Here is a 22,756-nt window from a genome sequence, read left to right as displayed (position 1 = left end):
TGTACTAGAACAGCTAGTTTACTTCTGTTTGAGTGTTGTGTAGTAGTATTTGTGCAAGTGTCCGTGAGTTACCTGTACTGTAGAATTGCCTCCATTTGATGCTACCGTTAGAGCTGCCTCCACTTGATACTTGGTCATTGATCATATGTGGTTATTTAGTTTCATCTTCACATTACTCGGTATGCCATTTTTCTTCTTTCATACTTTGCAAAGATGAGTACTTGTGGTCAACAGAACACTGTCGACCACCAGTGGCAAATTGATCATCTTAGGTTCACACAAATTGATCATCTTAAGCTCCTATAAAAGGAGACAACTGATACACATTAATCGATCATCTTAGATTCACAGAAAACAAGATAATAATGTTTAGAAAGTGACCGACAATATATAACTCCACTACACAAATAGGTTCATACAAACACAAGCATTACCTTGCAGTACACAAATAGGTTCATACAAACACAAGCATTACCTTGCAGTACACAAATAGGTTCATACAAACACCAGCATTACTTAGCAGTTAGCACTAGAGGCACCCATATTAACGTTGGCAACTAAGCTATATGTCAATCAACGGTTCTCCAGGTGATCTTCACTGAAACCGTGGTGGATTCATCGAGATTCACAACTTTATCCACCATTCCATGATAGCAGGAATCAAAGCTGTCCTCCCACACACAAGACAGCAGCTTCTGAGAAACTCCTCCATCATCTTTCGGGGTCCCTTTGATACGAAGATCAAGGTAACTATGTATCTCGACTGCTACAACTGAACTCATTCTGCAGCCAGCTTCCGCAACTCCTTGGTACAGAAGAATCACATCACTGAAACCACTGGTCTTGGCATAGAGATTCAGATTAAGGCCACTAGCAGGAGCACAGAGGATCTCAACATCAACAAATGCTTGTACTGCGTTAATCAGCACCAGGAACTTCACATCCAGTCCACACTTCTCCCCATAAATACGCCGATTCCCAATGAACGATTTTGATTCCATAAGGTTGCTGAATTCAGCACATCCTTCAATCAGAAGGTCGTTTTTGGGCCCATTTTCAGGTGGGACTTCAGTACATACACAAAGTCTGAATTCGAAAAGCACATGGCTTGTGATGCAAATACCTCGAGCAGGGCTACACAGTGATAAACGTGCCATACCCTACAATAAGAATCAAATACCATCACGTCACAGATTAGAGCCGGTTACTAGCAGTAGATCGCCTACATAACATGGATTGAGATACATCACAAGTGTACGGAACACATTCTACTTATAGAGCTTTGATATGATGCAGCAATCACATGAATAGGTATTTTCAGAACAATAAAGGAAGCATACATGTAGCAACTTGCAAGTTTGAAAGCAAAATTACCGTCTTCGGCTTCACAGTTACAGCCTCATAATTGTTAATCTCCCGCCTGTAGACATAATTGCGCAAAGGTTCGACACGATCCCGTGTTGCGAAAAAACCAAATATTTTGGCAGATCCAGGTTGGGGATGTTGATAACCAGCCATCTTGAGATCAATGAACTGCAGCAAGTTCATGGGACGACAACGACATTCATTTGAACAATCAATGGTCCCACCGTTGTTGACACTGACTGCAACAATCAACAAACAAAGCATCAGGTATATACAGAGATTTACAGTCATCAGTAATACATGATGAAAAACAAAAGGCTGCCTCCATCAAACGATACTAACAAATGCTACCGGATTAGTTCAATACTGCCAAAATGTTATGATATTATGGAACGAAAACATTCTGTCCACCTTCATTGAGTATTTTATGTGTTGCACTAAAAGATCTATGGGGCAAAAGATAAATTGTGAATTCACAGAGTTAGCCCATGCAAATTTTTTTCAAGGTTAAGCCTAACCATGTTCATCTTATTCTTTTGTTTGAGCACCACGACAGTTGAAATTAATTTGGAAAAGTTGCAATTGGCACATCATATTAACCAAACAAGATAGCCATCGCCGCTGTAGGTGATGCTCTCTAGCATAATTGTCCCTGGCAGAGTCGCTGCAGGCAAGAGCCCTTCCTCCCCATTGTTTCGCCACACGATGGTTGGGATTTGAAATTTACACAAGCCATTTCAGGAACTGGTCCATCACAAAGGATTGAGAAAAGTAAAGCCAAGGACTGGAAGAACTGTGTAGGCAGCGGAAGGATCGAAAAAATAGTTTGGATTTGGTGGAGCAGGAGACGGGAACTGCTCAAGTTTCTTTCACTTGATGGCGAAAGTGGTGCCAATCCAAATAAAAGCCATTGCCAGGCACTCGACATCACGTTAAGCTAACTGGACAGGAGTGCTATAACTTAATGGTGGAAGATATTAATGGCATATATATAGCTGATACAATTAAAAAAAATATGGTATTTTCCTAAACCGAGAAGCCTTCAACTTTTCCTTAGATGATAACATGAGACATGGCAGTTCTGCAATAGAAGAACATACTAACTTTCAGATTCATCGCTGAGCCGATACTGGGTACCACATGGATGCCTGTCATTTTCTGGCTTGAATGCGTGCAAGCTCCAGAGAAGGGAAGGGCCTCGAAGAGAAATCTCTGGATTGTCGTACAATGCATATTGCTGTTCATAAGTGCCAACCCTTGGGAAATCGTCAACTGTGAAAGGGCGGTATTTCCCTACATGCAAAATCATTAATCGAGCGCCATCAAACAATGATATGGATGATACAAATTAGATGATTGAAAATACCTAGGAGAACCACATTGAGAAATCATTGCTTTGGAAATCAATTGGAGTCCACAAGGCTGTAGTACTAGTAGGCCTATGTGTTTGAACTTCGAAGTGAAAAACATGATTCATATCAAGTGTGTGGCTGCTTAGTTGCTTACTAGAAACATGTCCAGAGCATGCATGATCATGTAGTATCTTCACTATGGTTAAATTCAGTAAACTTCAGCTCCATCAGACAAGAATAACAGTACTGTAGTAAAAGTTCCAGTGAAAAAGCCATTCAAGCGGTGATTAAGTCGCGATTCAGCAACGCAATGTACCAGTTAAAATTCAAAGGATACCCCGTATGTTACTAAAATTCCAAAGAAAAGTATTGTTCTTGATGATTTCTAACTCAAGGACCGAATTGCATCACGATACACATGGGAATCGAAACTAAGAAACCACCCAACAGAAGCGTATGTAGTAAGAAGGTTAATTAGTAGGTGCCTTACCTTGGTATTCATCCTCCTCTTCGTCGTCGGTAACCGCCCACGGGTTGTCGTCCTCGTCGCTGGTGGGTGAGCCCTCGCCGTCGCCCGGTGAATTTGACGGGGAAGGCGGCCTCTTCTTCCCACGGACGAGGCCAGGGGATGGTGCCGATTCATCTCCGCCTCCGTCGACTTCCATGGCGCCGCCGCCTAGAGGAGGAAAGCAAGGGCACGAGTTGGGCGGGTGAGACAGAGAGAAATGTGCCGTTTCTTGTTTTGGCAAACACAGAATAGGGGGCGAGGGCTACGTGTCGACTGTCGATTCGGTACCGCACTGGTTCGTCTCGTTTGGTATCCCAAGTTTAGTTCCGGAATTAGGCTGGCCATAGTGGGTAGTATCATATAGTAGTATCATGTATATGATACTTTTATATGATACTAGATCCATAATGCATAGTATCATAGACTAGTATCATAGTTTTGCTATATTAATTGATTTGTAGAATCCCAATACAAATTTGTGTACAAGATTTATTTGATACTAACTTTTCTTGTGATGTGCGCTATGATACAGTATCTACCTATGATACTCTAATCTCCTCTCTCATCCATAATTACCTGCCACATCAGCATTTTTGGTGGGGTTAGGATGCATGATACTAGCTATGATACTAGCACTATGGCTAGCCTTAGAGATTTGGAGCATCTCCACTCACACTCACGTTCTATAGAGTCCCCAAATCTTTTAGGTAAGTTTGGTTTGGTTTTCCGGTTTCGCTGATGCAAGTAACGGCAGTTTGAATGCCGTAGGTTTTCGATTCTTTGTTTCGCACGATTTTTAAAACAGTGTAGAGCTTGTATGAGTAGGCACTTTCGATTCGAGTGTTTCTGGTGAGCCAAACTCTTCTCGTACTTGCGGGGGAATTTTTTGCGAGCTTGTGCAGTCAATAGATTGCAGGAGCTCGCGCACCTCTAGGAAAATCGCACGGGAAAAATTCGCTCACCTCCCGCCGATATCCGTCCCCCTATTTACACCGTCGCGCCTCACTGGAAAATCCCCCGCCACCATTTCCCCTTTCAAGCTCACCGTCTAGGGCAGCTTCTCACCGACAATGTCTTCTCCGGCCAATGTAGCCCCGCCACAGCAAGTCATCTTCCTCGTCCTCGTCGGCATGTCGACTTCGTCCACCTGGTCTGACTACCAGATCGATGTGAGTAACGTAGAATCCTAGGTTACATATGTTTGTCCAACCTTGTTCGTTTAGATCTGGAGGTTGTTGGTTTATGCTAGAGCTGTAGTTTCTTGATGTAGCGTCTGGTAGAGGTAGATATGTGTCTTTTACTTGTGTTCGTTGCGAAAAGTGTGATCTTCATTGTTGTGCAGGATGTATAAGTGCAATAGAGGTACGAGGATTGCTCCTACAGTGTGTATGTGTTCTCCTTGTACCAGCTTTGAACTTATACATGGCAGCAGGCGAAGAAGCTTGTTATTAATGTTCTTGCATACAAGGTGTTTGATGTGTACTATGTTCTAAGAGCTTGTTAATGTTCTTGCCTACAAGGTGCTTCATGTGTACTATGTTCTAAGAGCTTGTTATTGCTTTTGCGCAAAGTGTTTGATGTGTACTATGTTCTAAGAGCTTGTTAGTGTTCTTGCCTGTAAAGTGTTTGATGTGCACTATGTTCTAAGAGTTTGTTACTGTTCTTGCATGCAAGGTGTTTGATGTGTAATATGTTCTAAGAGCTTGTTGTTGTTCTTGCTTGCAAGGTATTTGATGCGTACTATGTTCCAACAGCTTGTTAAGTTGCTCCCTTATCATTGTCCCAAGAGCCTGATAAGTACTGCACGGTGACGAAGAAAAACATCATGACATGGCCACCTCCTCTGTCCATGTTTGTTCTTAACAGGGTGTGTGACCTCATCAAGAAAGAGGTTAGAGTGGACCTGGATTCAGTGTGAAGTACCTGAAGGATATTGCAGAGTCCGTTATCAAGTACTCCGTTCTCGAGTACTGTGGCCGTCTATTTTCCCTGGAGTAGATCTACAACCATCTTAGGTAGTAGAGAGCGTGGTGGGTTCATGTGAGCTGGGTGAAAAGGCTTGAGAACGTGCGCTGGGTGGAAGAGACAACAATAATCATGATGGACGATGATGCCTACTTTGCCCACACATCATGGTTCGATCAATGCACCTATTTTTACAGTCATGCACTCAATCGTAAGGTATGATAAGACGGTGAGCTAACTATCTTCTTGTTTGCAGGCTCACCCGAAGGATGGTGATCTTCTCAACAAGCCCATAGAGAACTATGCAGATGAAGATGATCTACGCCGTGCATGTTCCACAAGCACCCATCTCTCCCACTACGATCTACCATGAATTTAGCCACCTCATGGAGCACAAGGCACGAGCCACTAGGTACCTTGCGATGAGCCCTGAGTGTAGGATGCCCTGATTTACTACCTTCCTGAAGAAGTATTACCTTTAAGGAGCCCGAGTATTGGGTTTTGTGGTGCTCGTTCTGGTGGTTGATGACGGTGATGAACATCATGACAATGATGTATATTTTGGGAGTAGCTAGGTTTGATGAAAACTGATGCAAGTATGTATATTTTTGGTGGTAGAGAGGTATGACGAGGAGGTATGTACGAACCCCTCCGGTTGATGAACTTGTGTTGCATCACGAGAAGTTGTTCCTAGACTCGTGGTGTAATAATCTAATCCAATGCTAGAACTATGTTTATGATTATGTGCTATATATTAGCCCTGCCTGAAGTGCTATTATGACGAGCACCTTGTATGCAGTGTTAATCGCTTTGGTAAGCTCGCCATGAAGCGGATGTGGTAACCGTAGGGAAACGGATCGTAACCAAACGCAACCCGATAACGTGAAACGGAAAAAGGCCCAACCAAATGACGTGGCATGGGCTTCTGCTACGATACTCAAAACAACTTGCTGGCAACCAATCTATTTGCACAATGTGACTTTTAGGTCGCATGACCTCCTATAGCTTCTACGGAGCTATGTTCCCCGGATGCATGGAAAATCTATGAGCAACCAAACTCGCCCCTTTAGAGGCGTTGGAGCCAATTTTTCATTCAGCCGACTCCCGTAAATTCATTTTTGTATTGGCATAGGCTGTTTTTCCGTCCGGCGCTTCCAGGCCGCACCCAACCCACTAGGGGGCTAGCGGGGGCGCCGGATGGGGCTGAAAAGCGGGCGGAAGAGTCATGTCGGCAAGAGTGGGGAAACATTCCTTTCCAAATTTCTATTTCCCTCCCTTTTATCCTCCATATATCATTTATTGCCACCACCACTCCCGCCACTTCTCTGTACCGCTCGTCGTCACTTCGCCCCTCCCCCTCTGCCCAGGTGTCATCGAGGAAATTCTTCGTCCGTCACACAGTCGATGAAGCCGCCACGCTGCAAGTGAAGAAGCTGAGGCAGGAGAAGTAGCACCTGCCCGGCTGGAACAATGCCCGATGGGCAGCGGACATCTCTAGTGAAAGGTGGGGGAGGGAGGCCTGGGCGAAGGAGAAAAATTCCAAGTTGGGGATGCGCAAGATCTTGGAGGCGATTTCATCGTCACCACGTGCCGGCCTTTGGGCAAGCAAAGCAGCGCCTACTTGCCGGGAAATAACGCGCCGGCTACCCCCGGGTTATTACTGCCGCCCGATTACACCGACAAAGATCCCCACTGCGGCTTCAACCCAAATCCTACTTCACGTCAGAATGAACGCCACCCAGCGACGAGCGCCTCCTCACCGGACTCACGCCACAAGACGTCAACGCCTCGTACGATGGTTCGCCAGCCATGCGTCGCGCCCCTCTCCCGGCAGGCGGTGCAGGTGCTTGAGGAGCTGGTACGTCGCACCTGTGCGACGATGTCGGCCATGACATCTAGATCGTGTTCAGCGGAATGTCGCAGGGTGACTCTATCATGCACGAGCTCGTCTAAACCGGCTCACATTCGGCATACATGCAAGAGGAGTATTAGGCCTACACCTAGCAAGATGAGGAGTGGGGAGATTAGGATAAAGAAGAAGAGGAGGAGCCACCGGTTCTCGCACCGGCCAGTCGGGGAAAATAAGATAACGCCGGCCGGGAATAAAAAGGCAGGAACCACAGACAGAGGCCCAAGGTGGAGGTCCAAGGAGGACGAATGCCTCTCCAAAACATGGAAGGTGGTAAGCATGGACCCTCTAACCGGCGCGAACCAACTTGGAGACCTATTGGGCGGGGGTGAAGGTGGCATTTAACGAGCACAAACTTGTTGATCCTGACTTCAACATAGTGAGCATGGTTTGCAACCAATCCAGCATGTCAAATCATTGGGGTATCATCCAAGGATGTTGCAACAAGTGTCCTAGCATCCAAACCGAGATCACCAACCATGTCGCTAGCGGTACCTCCATAAGCCGCATTTAGTTCATAACCTCACCGATTTGCATTGGTACATTTGTGAATATTGTGCTTATTTCCTTGTAGTTTTCTTCAAATGCTCCAAGCTTACCGCGATGATAACAATGATGTCGAGTTCAATTTCATCCATGTATTCAAAAGGATCGAGACTTCCGAGAATTGGAACTTGACTTTGGCGGCTCTCGCCAAGGCTAAGGAAGGCGGCTTCAAGCGCGGTGGCAGCGGAGGCCTCGGAGGGGCTCCCCATTGGGAACAAGGCGGCAAAGATGGCAATGGAGGGGGGTGACGGCCGCGGAACACCTTCAATCATGAGCGAAGAACGCAAGGCCACTCTTGTGGCAGCAAGGTAGGAGAAGTCTAATGCAAGGTGGTCGGCGATGTTGGACAAGCAAGAAGTAAAGATTGGGATTCTCAAGGCAAAAGAAGAAGCGAAAATAAGACTTAGCGCTTTTAATGGCTAACACATCGGCGATGGACGCCAAGACACGGGCGTGGTACAATGAGCAACACGACATCATCTTGCGGGAAGAGCACCACCACTTTATTGATCAGATAACATTGACACAAATGTTGGAGATATGCTCAAGAGGCAATAATAAAAGTGGTTATTATATATCTTTATGTTTATGATAAATGTTTATATACCATGATATAATTGTATTAACTGAAACATTGATACATGTGTGATATGTAAACAACAAAGAGTCCCTAGTAAGCCTCTTAACTAGCTTGTTGATTAATAGATGATTAGTTTCATAATCATGAACATGGGATGTTATTAATAACAAGATTATATCATTATATGAACTAGCACAGTGGCCCTCGCAAATGCGAAGGCGATATCTATTTTTTTAAAAAAAAATTATCGAGAATGAATTTTACAAGTTTTGGATATTCACATTTTGAATTTTGTGGCATGAAATAATGTGGGTATGTGGTCACGAAAAATATATCACATGTGTGACAAATATATCTAAATGTATTTTTCCAACAAACAATAAATATATCATTATAAGAAATTAGGGAAATCCAAAATAAAATTTGTAAAACGTCAATTATTCTGAAATAAAGGTACTTTGTGTGTCTTTCGCTCTCACTTGTTCTAGGCTTGGTTCACATGTATTTTTCATGTCAGGTAACGTAGTTTCCTAACGTTAAAATTAGTAAATTCATTGTGTTATGACAATGATAAATCGCATAGATTTTTTAATGTTTAAAATATTTTAAACTAAAAATATCTATCGAAAATTCTTGCTAATTAAAATTCAACCATGGGTAGGTGAAATTATATGTCACAGCTTGAGACGCTATATAGCGGCCCTCGCAAATGCGAGGGCAACATCTTAAGCCTCGCTGAGTTTGTATGATGGAGATATTAGGGTACGGAGCATCATATTTAGTATGTAGAATTTAGTTGAGTAAAAACGTTATGATTTTTTGAGAAAGCAACAAATATTTAATTACAGAATATAAACATAAAATATTTTTGTTTTCTTGATATTAGACCACCTAAACAGCGAGAGTTTTTATATAACCAAAAAAAATATTTTACCTGAAGATGTAAATAGAACATAATTTTATTTTCTTGATATTAGATAATCTAAACAGTAAGAGTTTCCGTATAATCTTGTCTACAATTTATTACTCCTATTTGTTCAGCCGGGTTAACATATAGAGCTATGAGCGTGCTAGCAAGTGAAATGCGTCCATCAATTACAAAAAATGGCGATGATTACCTTGCCATGCATTTGAACATAACATGTTCTCCTCATCCTAGTTTTGTTCGTGAGTAACCCGATAAAACATAAAATATCGGCCGACGGCAAGGGCAAGTCCAGGAGTGTGCACCTGCTGTCTGAATTGCCCGTACGTGATAGCATCTAGCTACGCCGTTCGATCCATAATAAATATCAAAATTTTAGTTTAGTTTAAACTAAAACCCTGACACTTATTGTAGATTGGAGGGAGTAGTTTTTTTTCTGTTAATTCTCCCACGTTCTATCTAAGCCATATATATTTTTTTCAAGTAAAAAAAAAGGTAGTGCACTTTTTTTTACAATAGCTAGCATACAAACATATTTCTAGAGCCCGTCAGTTAAAAAAAAGTAGCGATGACTACCTTACCGTGCAACTTAATGTAATATATTCCTCTCATCCTAGTTTTGTTCGTGAGCAGCCATATAAACCGTAAAATGTCGGGCGGCGGCAAGGGGAAGCCGGGAGTGTGCGTCTGCTGTTCAAATTACTCTCTACGTAATATAATCTAGCCACTCACTCCCATAATAAATGTTGGAGTTTTAGTTCATTTTAAATAAAATCCGAACACTTATTTAGCTAAGCCATATATTCTATCTAAGCCATATATACATTTTTCAAGTCCAAAAAAAAGGTAGTGCACTTTTTTTTTTACAATAGCTAGCATACGAACATATTTCTAGAGCCCATCAATTTAAAAAAGTAGCGGTGACTACCTTACCGTGCATCTTAACATAACATATTCCTTTCATCCTAGTCTTGTTCATGAGCAGTCAGATAAACCGTAAAATGTTGGACGGCGGCAAGGGGAAGCCGGGAGTGTGCGTCTGCTGTTCAAATTTAAATCCTAATCCAGGATAAATGTCGGAGTTGTAGTTCATTTTAAACTAAAACCCGAACAATTATTTAGCTAAGCCATATATCGTATGTTTTTCAAGTCAAAAAATAAGGTAGTGCACTTTAAAAAAAAATAGATAGCGTACATACATATTTCTAGTGCGGACACTTTTCTAAATGTACCATGCTTAATTCTTGCTAGGGCACCTAGCGTACACCTTTTTTTAAAAGAATTGTGTCTATGAGAAACTCTATTTCCTTACCTATCCCGGTAATGCAAATTTAGACAATTGAAAGAGAAAACGTATATGAGAGGGACTCTATTTTTTTACCTCCACGTGTGTTACAAATCTGGGCATTACAAAGACAAAACGTATATGAGAGGGACTTTATTTCCTTACCTCCACGTGTGTTACAAATATATGCATTACTACTATGGAAAGAGATACATGCATGTAAGATATGCATGGCACGATGCTTATGGTGTTGGACCCAATGCGTACACTAATTAATTGGAACACGTCTGATATATTTGTTACGTAAATATTACGGTTGTCACTAAAAATCCTAGCCACAAATTTTAGATCTAACTATCAGAAATAATTATGATGATGTGGATTAACATGGTGTCTTTATTTAAAACATCCGTATTTTACTTTTAGTATATAATAGATGATGTAATGGACATACCCAATTAAGCGTAGCATAAGATCACGTCATTAAGTTATTTGCTATAAGCTTTCGATACATAGTTACCTAGTCCTTATGACCATGAGATCATGTAAATCACTTATACCGGAAAGGTACTTTGATTACATCAAACGCCACTGCGTAAATGGGTGGTTATAAAGATGGGATTAAGTATCCGGAAAGTATGAGTTGAGGCATATGGATCAACAGTGGGATTTGTCCATCCCGATGACGGATAGATATACTCTGGGCCCTCTCGGTGGAATGTCGTCTAATGTCTTGCAAGCATATGAATAAGTTCATAAGAGACCACATACCACGGTACGAGTAAAGAGTACTTGTCAGGAGACGAGGTTGAATAAGGTATAGAGTGATACCGATGATCAAACCTCGGACAAGTAAAATATCGTGTGACAAAGGGAATTGGTATCGTATGTGAATGGTTCATTCGATCACTAAGTCATCGTTGAATATGTGGGAGCCATTATGGATCTCCAGATCCCGCTATTGGTTATTGGTCGGAGTGAGTACTCAACCATGTCCGCATAGTTCACGAACCGTAGGGTGACACACTTAAAGTTGGATGTTGAAATGGTAGAACTTGAATATGGAATGGAGTTCGAATATTTGTTCGGAGTCCCGGATGAGATCCCGGACATCACGAGGAGTTCCGGAATGGTCCGGAGAATAAGATTCATATATAGGATGTCATTTTATGTGTTTGAAAATGATCCGGTGCATTTATGGAAGGTTCTAGAAGGTTCTAGAAAAGTCCGGAAGAAATCACTTTGGAAGGCAGAGTCCTGGAGGGACTCCACCACCCATGGCCGGCCAACCCTAGAGGGGAAAGTCCAAGGTGGACTCCCCCCAAAGGGGCCGGCCACCCCCCCTCATGGAAAGGTGGGAGTCCCACTTGAGGTGGGAATCCCACCTTGGGTAGGTTTCCCTACACATGGAAGGTTTTGGGTTGGGGTCTTATTCGAAGACTTGTACACCAACTCTTGGGTGTTCCACCTATATAATGAGGGCCAAGGGGAGGGGGCCTGACAAAGGATTAACTTGTCAATGCCTACAGATTGTAGACTAGGGTTTTGCTAGAAGTAGAGGGCAAGTAGATCTCGAAGGTTCAGGCGAAAAGTACTCGACGATTATGAAAACGAGGGTTATGTTGACAGTAGATTCGATCCTTTCTTTGTCCCTCGACTCCCCCTTATATAGGAGGTGGAGCCGAGGGTTTCGTTTTGTACAAGTTACAGAGTCCGGGACGGTTTCTAACTCATCCCGCCAGATTACAAATAACACTTCCTATTACAACTCTAACTTTCCTTAATATATCTTGGGCTCCCGAATCTTCTTATTCTTCGGGTAGTGGGCCTTCAGTAAACCCCGGGTACTATCTTCGGCAGGCCCATTTGGGATGCCTATGTCAGTAGCCCCCGAGATTTTGCTTGAATCGTAGAATCAGGGAAAATCTCGACTGTTTATTTTTATTCGAGAGCTTTTATTTATACTTCTCCACATAAAATTCTATATTGTACAGGGATAATGGTAGTTGGGGCTAGTTCATCTGACGGATCAGGTACTAGTTAACTGCTCTAGTGGCAATCCGCAAAAACCTACTTCAAGATCACGTCCCTGGACATGATCTCGGGATACTGGTCCAAACTTCGACAGGTGCCGCTTAAGGTCTTACCATTCTGTCGAGTCCCAGTCAAATTTATCGAGTACCTAACGCGTCCGTTAGGATTTTTCTTCGTATCTGTTGATACGGATAAAAGTAGCAGAGCGCAGTCTTTGGCGATGCCATGCCCAGCAGAACGGATCTGGGGTCTTACCTTCGCAAATTTGCGGCATTCAGAAATTGATCGCAACTTTGGCGTTCTGAGAATATATTGTCGAGTGCTTTTTGCCTTTGGAATAGCACATTTTATCGAGTCATATTTGATGACTTATTTTGTCTTCCCGATGGGAGTATATGTAGAGTTATCTGTGTAACTCGAAATATACTCACTTCTGTTTCTTTATTTTGATAAAAATTCATCGGGCACGCGAACAGCGTTCCCGATGGGAGTAGCCCCCGAGGCTACATCCAAGGACTTGTGCTTGGGTGTAGGCTCCACAGATTAGTATCCGTTGCCGCTATATTTATAATCTTTCTCGACAGGTTTATATTTATCGGGTGCGCGACCAGCGCTCCCGATGGGAGTAGCCCCCGAGGGTATGAACAAATGTTTGCATTTGATCATAGACTCTCGCCATTTCTATCTTGTCATACTCGAAATTTTTATTTTTTCAAAGTAGCCCCCGAGCATTTGGGCAAAAACTTGTATTTGACCAAAGGCTCCTGGAATAGTCTTGCATTGTCGATAAACATTCCAAACTTCATAGTCGAGCTTTTCCTTCATTTTGACGACGTCATTGCTGATGATAGCCACGATTTCTATTTTGGAAACTGACCATTTCCGCCTCTTTCACTGCCTTGTGGGTCCCAATTCCTGATCTAACGGACACGTCGTGCAAGTGGGGGACACATGTTCTCCCCTTTTTCTGGCACACGATCTGTAAACTCGTCGATGTAAAAATGCTTTTTTACCCTCATCTCCACGTGGTTATCATCTCCTTCATACTTTTTCCATCCAACGGTGCATTGCTTCGCCCGATTCCTATATAAACCTTTCTTCAACCTCGGTTCACTCCTTCGCTTGCGCCGCACATCTGTTCCTCTTTGCAAAAACTTTCCCTGCGCCCAACTGTCAACACCCGGATTTTTAAGTCCGGATGCCTATTATGTCATACATCGCAATCCCAGGAATATTGTTGTTGCGAGGCATAATAGTTAAGTATCACAGTCATCATTCATTACAACTCATAAAGTCTTACAAATTGGAATCACATGATCCATATTACACAAATAGTTGATCTAGCGATCAACGAACTGGTCAACGAACAAACATAAGTTCATAGCGGAAGCGTAAGATACAAGGACTCTATAGTCCACAGGCCAACGCTTGACGTTAGCAGACTCCTAGTTGTTGTAGACTTCCTGCTGACCGTCCTCCTCGTACTGCTGCTCCTCTTCATAGTCTGGCCATTTGAATAGCCAGGGACACAGCCGTGAGTACTTGATGTACTCGCCAACTAATACTAGTGTAAGTGCTAACATTTCTAGTAAGGGGGTGCTAAGCTCTAGTTTCTTTGCATAAAGCTAGTTTTAGTTCACAAGTATTTACTAAAGACTTATTCATATACTAACTAACTCAAGTGGGAACATCAGTGTCATTCCCACAACTCTGTTGTGTTTTCAATATAATCAAGTCACCATTCACCCTTCATTTCAACCACATGATCAAAGTCTAATATTAGAAACTGTATGGCCTTTCCAACCGTCCGTAACCGTGGACACGGCTATTCGAGTAGATTTACACTCTGCAGAGGTTGCACACTTGTGCCACAACATTTGATTTCATCCGTCGGGATTTCCCCGAATCATCGTAACACAGTACGCGGATCATCAACCATAACCTTTCATTTACTAACCCTAGTATGAGCACCTCTCCCCATGAGCTTGGCCTCCCAGTGATGACCAACTGTCATCCTGGGAACTGCACAGGGCTTGGCCGTACAATTCACCTTCAATTCACATCATTCATCAACAACGGAGGCAGCCTCGGCATAACCCCTATGATGTGTGTTCAGAGGGAACTCATACTAAGATACATAAACTTCTAGTTAAGCCCTACCCATAATCAGGTATTGTGGGGGTACTCAATAATTGGAAAGGTATCGCATCCAAACCAATACTAGTTTTTAATCAAAAATCACCATCTTCTCTTGGTCATATTCACCTTCAAAAGTCATTTCAACATTTCACCACACATGTTCCCATCTAGAGTAGTCATGTTTAATTTAGCACTAGCATCTAAGGATGAGGGGTGCTAAGTAATTTGCTTTGCTCCTAGGCTAACTTTGATACTCTTGTACTAATCTAACATTTACCCTATGGAATTACGAATCAGTAGTACAAAATAACAGTAAGTAAAACTTAAAATAAAACTGGGAATTAGGCTCATAATATAAAGTAAGTGGGTGGTGCTTGGCTCAGGATGAGCTAACACTTGCAAGAGTATTATCTTGCCTTGGTTGGGAAACTGGTCAAAGTGGTCTTCTTCTCCCTGACAGTAGACCTCCTCCTCCTCTGGGTACTCCTCGGTACTAGCGTCTAAAATACGAATACGGGATACACAATCATCACACCAATCTATTTACTAAACTAAGCACACACATGATTCACACAAATTAAACTAGCATCACAAATCACTATTATGTTGGTGGATGGGTTTTTCTTATTAATTAGGAAAAATAATTTCCTCTCATAATAATCTTAAATGTTACTTTTGAATTATTCAGAGAAATAATTTCCTCTCATTATCTTTTTAAGATTTAATTTCTCTTATGTATAATATGTGACCTAGGTTGACCCAAGTCAACCTCTTCACACTTATCATTTTGAGAAAATGATTTAAATGGGGTGTAGCACCCCATACAATTTAATTCTAACATGGTAATGATTTAATATCATCAACAAACCATATGAGATTTTTATGATCAGAGGCTTCACCTCATATTGGATTGTTCATGACAAGATTTAAATGGAAGAAAAGCTCCCATATGATTTACTAATATTTTTGGACAATACCACTTAGGGAAAAATAGCCATATTGTCCACTATTTAAACTAGGGCATGATCATGCAAGGTGACCACACCATTTTATTGCATAATCAATTAGTGTAAGTAATATGTGAACTACCAGAGTTGGAACTAACTTAATATCTATTTTATTTGATTTTTAATAATTAATTGAGTAGGGAAAAGTCCCTGCCTTGTTATTTTTGTCGAATTAATTCTACAACGAATCTGGTCATGAGACCAGTGGCATATTGTAGATAATTTTAATAGCTTTCCAAATATATAAAATTTGTTAAATTTGGCCAAGCCAAACAATTTCTATGCAATTTCAAAGTTGGGTCCAGTGGGGTAATTCAACTAAATTATTTAAATGAAATTTGAATTAAAGGGCCGGCGGGAAAAGCTAACGGGCCGAAACGGCGTGAAATGGCCCAGGTCCAGCCCACCACGGTCCACCGACGCGTGGGCTGCCTGACAGGGTGGGGCTGGCCTGTCAGCGGCTCACCGCACCCGAATCGGTACGGGGCGATGTGGGACGCACGATCAGATCGTGATCCGACGGATCACGTCCATCGTCGTCGACGAGGAGAAGAGCTCGCCGGCGCGGCTCGGGTAGGGGGTCGGAGGGTCACCTGGACTCCGGCGAGGGGTTGGCAATATGCTCGACGAAGGTGTAGACGACGGCGGTCCTCCTGGTAGCAGCGGCTCGTCCTGGGGTGGCTCCAATCGACGACGAGCTTCCGCGGCGGCGCTCGGCAGTGAGGTGGCGATTGGCGAGCTACGGTGGCTAATGTCGACGGTGGAGTGGCTCAGGCGGTCGAGGGAGAAGAGGGGAAGGTGCTGGTGTGCTCGGATCGTCAAATGGGCGTCTCCTTTTATAGGCCAGCGAGTGGCCGTGGGTGCTGCGGCGATGGCGACATGGGCGCGGCGTCTCCGGTGGTCTAGCGAGCTAGGCGGCGACGCGGCGCTGTTCAGCGTGTCCAGGCGAAGCTACTGGCGGTGATCGCGTGGTCGGGGAGCGTCAGAATCTCTCGCGTTGCGTCCGTGTCTGGCGGCGGCGCTTGCGGGATCTTCTTCCCCGTCCACGGCGGCGGCGGTCCAGGGTCGGGTCGAGCGCGTGTCTGGCGGGGTTGAGGTGGCACGGCGGTACTCGACGAGTTGCTAGCGGGGCCAGAGCGAGAGGGAGACGGTGGGGTGGCGCGTGTCCAGGGCGTGCACGGCGTGCACACTCGCGACGCGAGCGGCATGGCCCTGCCGTCTTTGGGCGCGCGTCGTGCGGCGGCGATCGGCCTCGCGCGTGGCAGTGGCGGTGCTAGGCGGCGCTAGGGTGTGTGGTGGCGTGCTGTGGCGAAGGGGCCAGGGCTGGGAAGCAAGGGGAGAGAGGGGGGGTCGACGAGCTCGGGGACATGGCCGGCATGGCCATGCCCTAGCTTGCTCTCTCTCTCTCTCTCTCTTAGCCTCACTATGCTCCACTCAAGGTTTAAGGGGACCAGGGAACATATTGGGGTAGGTTAGGGTAGATTAGGTTGAGGTAGATCACTATTTGCAATAGTTGCAAATAGTGCCCAAATTTGTAAAATGCAATAATAACCAAATTCGAAAATATTCAAATGGTGAAAGTTTTTGAAATGTGAGTGTTGATATAAGTTGTAAATGACCAGAGAGGTTTTGAGGTGATGGTGGAATTTTTAAATTCCAAGAACTCTCAAAAATGCTAAGTGTGAGATTGTTGATTTTACTAAAATGTTGCCACTTTGGGTGAGCATAGTTATGGATCTATAAATAATTTGGCATGGTGGTTTTTACAAAAAGTGTTCACCTTGATGTTGTCTTGGATGACATGCAAAGAGTGGAAAGATTTTAGTTTGAGAAACTTGAAATACAGGGGCTCAAAGTGGTGACCAGATTATAATGGGCAGATTTGACCATTATTCTATGTGACCTCAATTTTTATTTGAATTTGATTTAATGGGTGTTTCTATGATTCACCAAGTTGTAATATGAGTTTAGTAATGTATTTCAACTAATGGTGAAGATCAATTTGGTCTAGGGTCAAGATTTATGAAAATGGCATAATGTCTATGTGAGGGTTTTAGGGTTTTAGCAATTGATTTTATTTTATTTTATTTTCTTTGTGATCTTCACTTGATCACATTAGGGTTTTTAGGGTTTAGCATATGCACAAGGTAACAAGCATCATGGCATATCACTCAAATGCACAAGTCCTATGCATGGTACTATATGTAAGAAAAAGTTTTTGTTGGTTTGAAATTTTACTTTCTGGAATTCTTCTAATTTTCTTTTATTGAAATTTGGGGTGTTACAAACCCTTCCCCCTTACAAAAGATCTCGTCCCGAGATCTAAAAGAAAATTAGGTACTAAAGAGATCTGGGTATTCTTTCTTCATGTCTTCCTCCCGCTCCCAAGTGGCTTCATCTTCGGTATGGTTGCTCCACTGTATCTTCAGAAACTTGATACTTCGGGTGCGGGTGGTTCTGTAGGCTTCCTCCAGGATGCGGATAAGCACTTCGCGGTATGTCAAGTCAGTGTTGATATCCACCGATCGATGATCGATGTTCTTGAATACCTCCGTCTTCTCGGGGACTTCAAGGCACTTCCGGAGGAGTGAGATGTGGAACACGTTGTGCACAGCTGCCATTTCTTCAGGGAGTTCCAGTTGATAAGACACTTCGCCTCGGCGACTCAGAACTTTGAAAGGTCCGACATATCGGGGTGCGAGCTTTCCTTTCAGCTGGAATCTCTGCATTCCCTTGAGGGGTGACACCTTGAGATAGACGAAGTCTCCGATCTCAAAGGTCATCTCTCGGCGTCTCTTGTCGGCGTAGCTCTTCTGTCTTGACTGCGCTGTCTTGAGGTACTCGCGGATCTTGTGCACCTTCTCTTCCGCTTCTCGCAGAACATCTGGGCCGAAGACTTGGCTTTCTCCGACTTCCGACCAGTTCAGGGGGGTACGGCATTTCCTTCCGTACAGGGCTTCAAAGGGGGCCATCTGTAAGCTGGCTTGGTAACTGTTGTTGTAAGAGAATTCTGCGTAAGGCAGACAATCTTCCCACTTGGATCCATACTCCAGTACACAAGCTCTCAACATATCCTCCAGTATCTGGTTGACTCTCTCAGTCTGTCCGTCAGTCTGCGGGTGATAAGCTGTGCTGAAGTTTAGACGGGTTCCTAGTCCTTCATGCACTTTCTGCCAGAATCTTGAGGTGAACTGTGATCCTCTATCTGACACAATTGACTTAGGGGTTCCATGCAGGGCTACTATCCTTGAGATGTATAACTCAGCTAACTTTGGGCCTTGGTAGGTGGTCTTGACAGGGATGAAGTGTGCAACCTTGGTCAACCTATCAATGACAACCCAGATGGAGTCATTTCCTCTGCTAGATTTGGGCAGTCCTGTGATAAAGTCCATCCCCACAGAATCCCATTTCCACTCAGGAATCTGTAAAGGTTGCAGCAGTCCTGCGGGTCGCTGATGTTCTGCCTTGACTCGCTGACAGATGTCACACTTGGCGATATAACTTCCTATCTCTCGCTTCATTCCGTGCCACCAGAATTGTTCCTTCAGGTCTTGGTACATCTTGGTTCCTCCGGGGTGAATGGAATACAGGGTGTCGTGAGCTTCCTTCAGTATGACTTGCTTCAATTCTGAATCTGACGGTACACACAGGCGACCGTTGTACCAAAGTACGCCTTCCTCATCGATGGTGAATCCTGGTGCCTTTCCTGCAGCTATCTGACTCTTGATTCCGTCAATGCTGGCATTTCCCTTCTGGGCTTCTTTGATCTGTCCAACCAAAGTAGGCTGCAGTTCGATGCTGGCTAGGTAGCCTTCACTAACGAGCTCCATTCTGAAATGCTCAAACTCTTGGTGCAGGCTAGGCTGTTCCGTTGCTATCATGGAGTTTAACTGACAAGGCAGTCTACTCAGGGCATCTGCTACTACATTGGCCTTGCCGGGGTGATAGTGGATCTCCATATCATAATCCTTGATTAACTCTAACCATCTGCGTTGCCTCATGTTCAGCTCTTTCTGGGTGAAGATATACTTCAGGCTCTTGTGATTAGAATAGATCTCGCATCGATTACCCATGAGGTAATGACGCCAAACTTTCAGGGCTAACACTACGGCTGCGAGTTCGAGGTCATGGGTTGGGTAGTTCTGCTCATGCTGTTTCAGTTGCCGGGACAGGTATGATATCACTTTGCCTCCTTGCATCAACACACATCCAAGACCAATCTTGGACGCATCACAGTAGACATCAAATGGCTTGGTGATATCCGGCATGATCAATATTGGGGCTGTGGTCAATCTGTTCTTGAGCTGTTGGAAACTTTCTTCACATTTGGCAGTTGACAAAGGATTAACTTGTCAATGCCTACAGATTGTAGACTAGGGTTTTGCTAGAAGTAGAGGGCAAGTAGATCTCGAAGGTTTAGGCGAAAAGTACTCGGCGATTATGAAAACTAGGGTTATGTTGACAGTAGATTCGATCCTTTCTTTGTCCCTCGACTCCCCCTTATATAGGAGGTGGAGCCGAGGGTTTCGTATTGTACAAGTTACAGAGTCCGGGACGGTTTCTAACTCGTCCCGCCAAATTACAAAATATACTTTCTATTACAACTCTAGCTTTCCTTAATATATCTTGGGCTCCCGAATCTTCTTATTCTTCGGATAGTGGGCCTTCAGTAAATCCCGGGTACCATCTATGGCAGGCCCATTTGGGGTGCCTATGTCAGTAGCCCCCGAGATTTTGCTTGAATCGCAGAGTCAGGGAAAATCTCTCCTGTTTATTTTTGTTCGAGAGCTTTTATTCACACTCCACATAAAATTCTATATTGTACAGGGATAATGGTAGTTGGGGCTAGTTCATCTGACGGATCAGGTACTAGTTAACTGCTCTAGTGGCAATCCGCAAAAACCTACTTCAAGATCACGTCCCCGGACATGATCTCGGGATACTGGTGTAAACTTCGACAGGCGCCGCTTAAGGTCTTACCATTCTGTCGAGTCCCAGTCAAATTTATCGGGTACCTAACGCGTCCGTTAGGATTTTTCTTCGTATCTGTTGATACGGATAAAAGTAGCAGAGCGCAGTCTTTGGCGATGCCACGCCCAGCAGAACGGATCTGGGGTCTTACCTTCGCAAATTTGCGGCATTCAGAAATTGATCGCAACTTTGGCGTTCTGAGAATATATTGTCGAGTGCTTTTCGCCTTTGGAATAGCACATTTTATTGAGTCATATTTATGACTTTATTTTGTCTTCCCGATGGGAGTATATGTAGAGTTATTTGTGTAACTCGAAATATACTCACTTTTTTTTTCTTTACTTCTGATCAAATTCATCGGGCACGCGAACAGCGTTCCCGATGGGAGTAGCCCCCGAGGCTACAGCCAAGAACTTGTGCTTGGGTGTAGGCTCCACAGATTAGCATCCTTTGCCGCTATATTTATGATCCTTCTCGATTTTTTGTTATATTTATCGGGTGCGCGACCAGCGCTCCCGATGGGAGTAGCCCCCGAGGCTATGAACAAATTCTTGAATTTGGTCATAGGCTCTCGCCATTGCTATATTGTTATACTCGAAATTTTCTATTTTTTCAAAGTAGCCCCCGAGCATTTGGGCAAAAACTTTGTATTTGATCAAAGGCTCCAGTAGTAGTCGAATAATTTACCCTGTCGCCATTCTCTTTTTGTTTTGCATGTCGACAAACTTTCCCTTGTCAAAATCTCTTCACCTCTATGAATAGCCGAAATTTTTTCTGCTTCGTGGGTCCATTTTTCTCACCATGTTGACACGTCGTGCAAGTGGGGGACACACGTCCTCCGCTTTTCCTGGCGCACGTTCTGTAACCTCGTCAATGTTGAAATACTAATTTGCCCTTGTTGCCACGTGGTAATCATCTCCTTCATTCTTTCTTCATCCAACGGTTCCGTCGGTTCACCGCACCTCTATATAAGATCTCCTTCTTCTTCCTCGAGCACTTCCGCTCGCGCCGTTCTCTGCTCTTCTCTGCAAAATCTCCCCTTGCGCTCCACTGCTCCCAAAGCTTTTCTCTTCGCAGCTGTTCTTCACTGCCATTGTTGATGCCACCGCGTCGTCTAACCAGGCACAGCACACCTGACTCCTCGATGGCCGCCGCGGATCTGGGAGCGGCGGAGTGGGAGAGGTCCAAGATCACCAACCAAGACCTCAACCTCCTGAAGAAGCTGGGAATCACCACAAAACCCAAAGCGGTTTGCTTCCCCAGCGAAGAAAGCTACCCAGCCCCTCCAATGGGGTACCGGGTAAGTTTTGTCGACCATCTCATCCGTGGTTTATCCACCCCCATCCATCCTTTCCTCCGTGGATTACTCTATGTCTACGGTCTCCAGCTTCACCACCTCACGCCAAACTCAATCCTCCACATTTCTATTTTCATCACGCTTTGTGAAGCCTCCCTTGGCGTCTCACCCAATTGGGCGCTTTGGAAGCGCATTTTCTTCTGTCGCCGCAATGGCTCTCCCAATGTCGCCTATAATATAGGCGGCGTTGTTATTTCTATTCGCTCCACTGCTGATTACTTCGACGTCAAGCTCCCTGATTCCGTTCAAGGTTGGCGCAAGAGGTGGTTATACATTCGCGAAGAAAACGATGGCTGCCTCGAGGATAATATTCCTCCTTTTGACGGTGCCGAGAAAATTCTTCGTCGCCGTTCCTGGGATGCAGAGGCTACCGAGGAAGAAAGAACTTCGACTGAATCCCTGATGGCTCGCATCCATGAGTTGCAAAATACTCGCGGCAAAGAATTGTCAGGTATCCAGATTATAGTGTATTTCCTTAAGAGTAGAGTTCAGCCTCTTCAAGCTCGCAAATTCCCTCTCTGGAAATATACTGGCAACGAAGACGTGGACCGGCTGTCGGTGGATTTGGAAGTCAAGGACCTGGAGAGGCTTGTCCGAAAAATCACCTCCCTCAGCAAAAAAGATGCCATCCCTTCTTCTTGTCGCGTAAAACCATACAGCGCCACCCATGCGCTTCCTAAGGTAAACATTGTCGCGCAATTTTTTACTGCCTTGCTTTTTTGCATTGTTTGCTTCGTTCTGATATCCTTCCCTCTTTTTGGACAGAATCATCCAAATCTTGTTTCACTTCCTCCTCTTCCTGAAGGTGGGGAA

General features: G+C 44.2%; 1 protein-coding gene across 1 annotated transcript; it reads right to left on the bottom strand.

Moving 5' to 3' along the window:
* Positions 1–368: 368 nt before the first annotated feature.
* Positions 369–3,447, bottom strand: LOC127299143 (uncharacterized). Its single transcript, XM_051329059.2, has 4 exons — positions 3,208–3,447; positions 2,470–2,658; positions 1,375–1,604; positions 369–1,160 (listed from the first exon to the last, which is right to left on the bottom strand). Exons 1-4 carry the CDS (start codon positions 3,380–3,382, stop codon positions 570–572), a joined length of 1,185 nt encoding a protein of 394 aa, XP_051185019.1. The 5' UTR covers positions 3,383–3,447; the 3' UTR covers positions 369–569.
* Positions 3,448–22,756: the final 19,309 nt, after the last annotated feature.

This window comes from Lolium perenne, chromosome 5 (assembly GCF_019359855.2).
Source record: "Lolium perenne isolate Kyuss_39 chromosome 5, Kyuss_2.0, whole genome shotgun sequence".
In the NCBI taxonomy this organism is placed as follows: domain Eukaryota; kingdom Viridiplantae; phylum Streptophyta; class Magnoliopsida; order Poales; family Poaceae; genus Lolium; species Lolium perenne.
The sequence above is the reverse complement of the archived record's forward strand: the minus strand, read 5'-3'. Positions and strand labels throughout refer to the sequence as shown.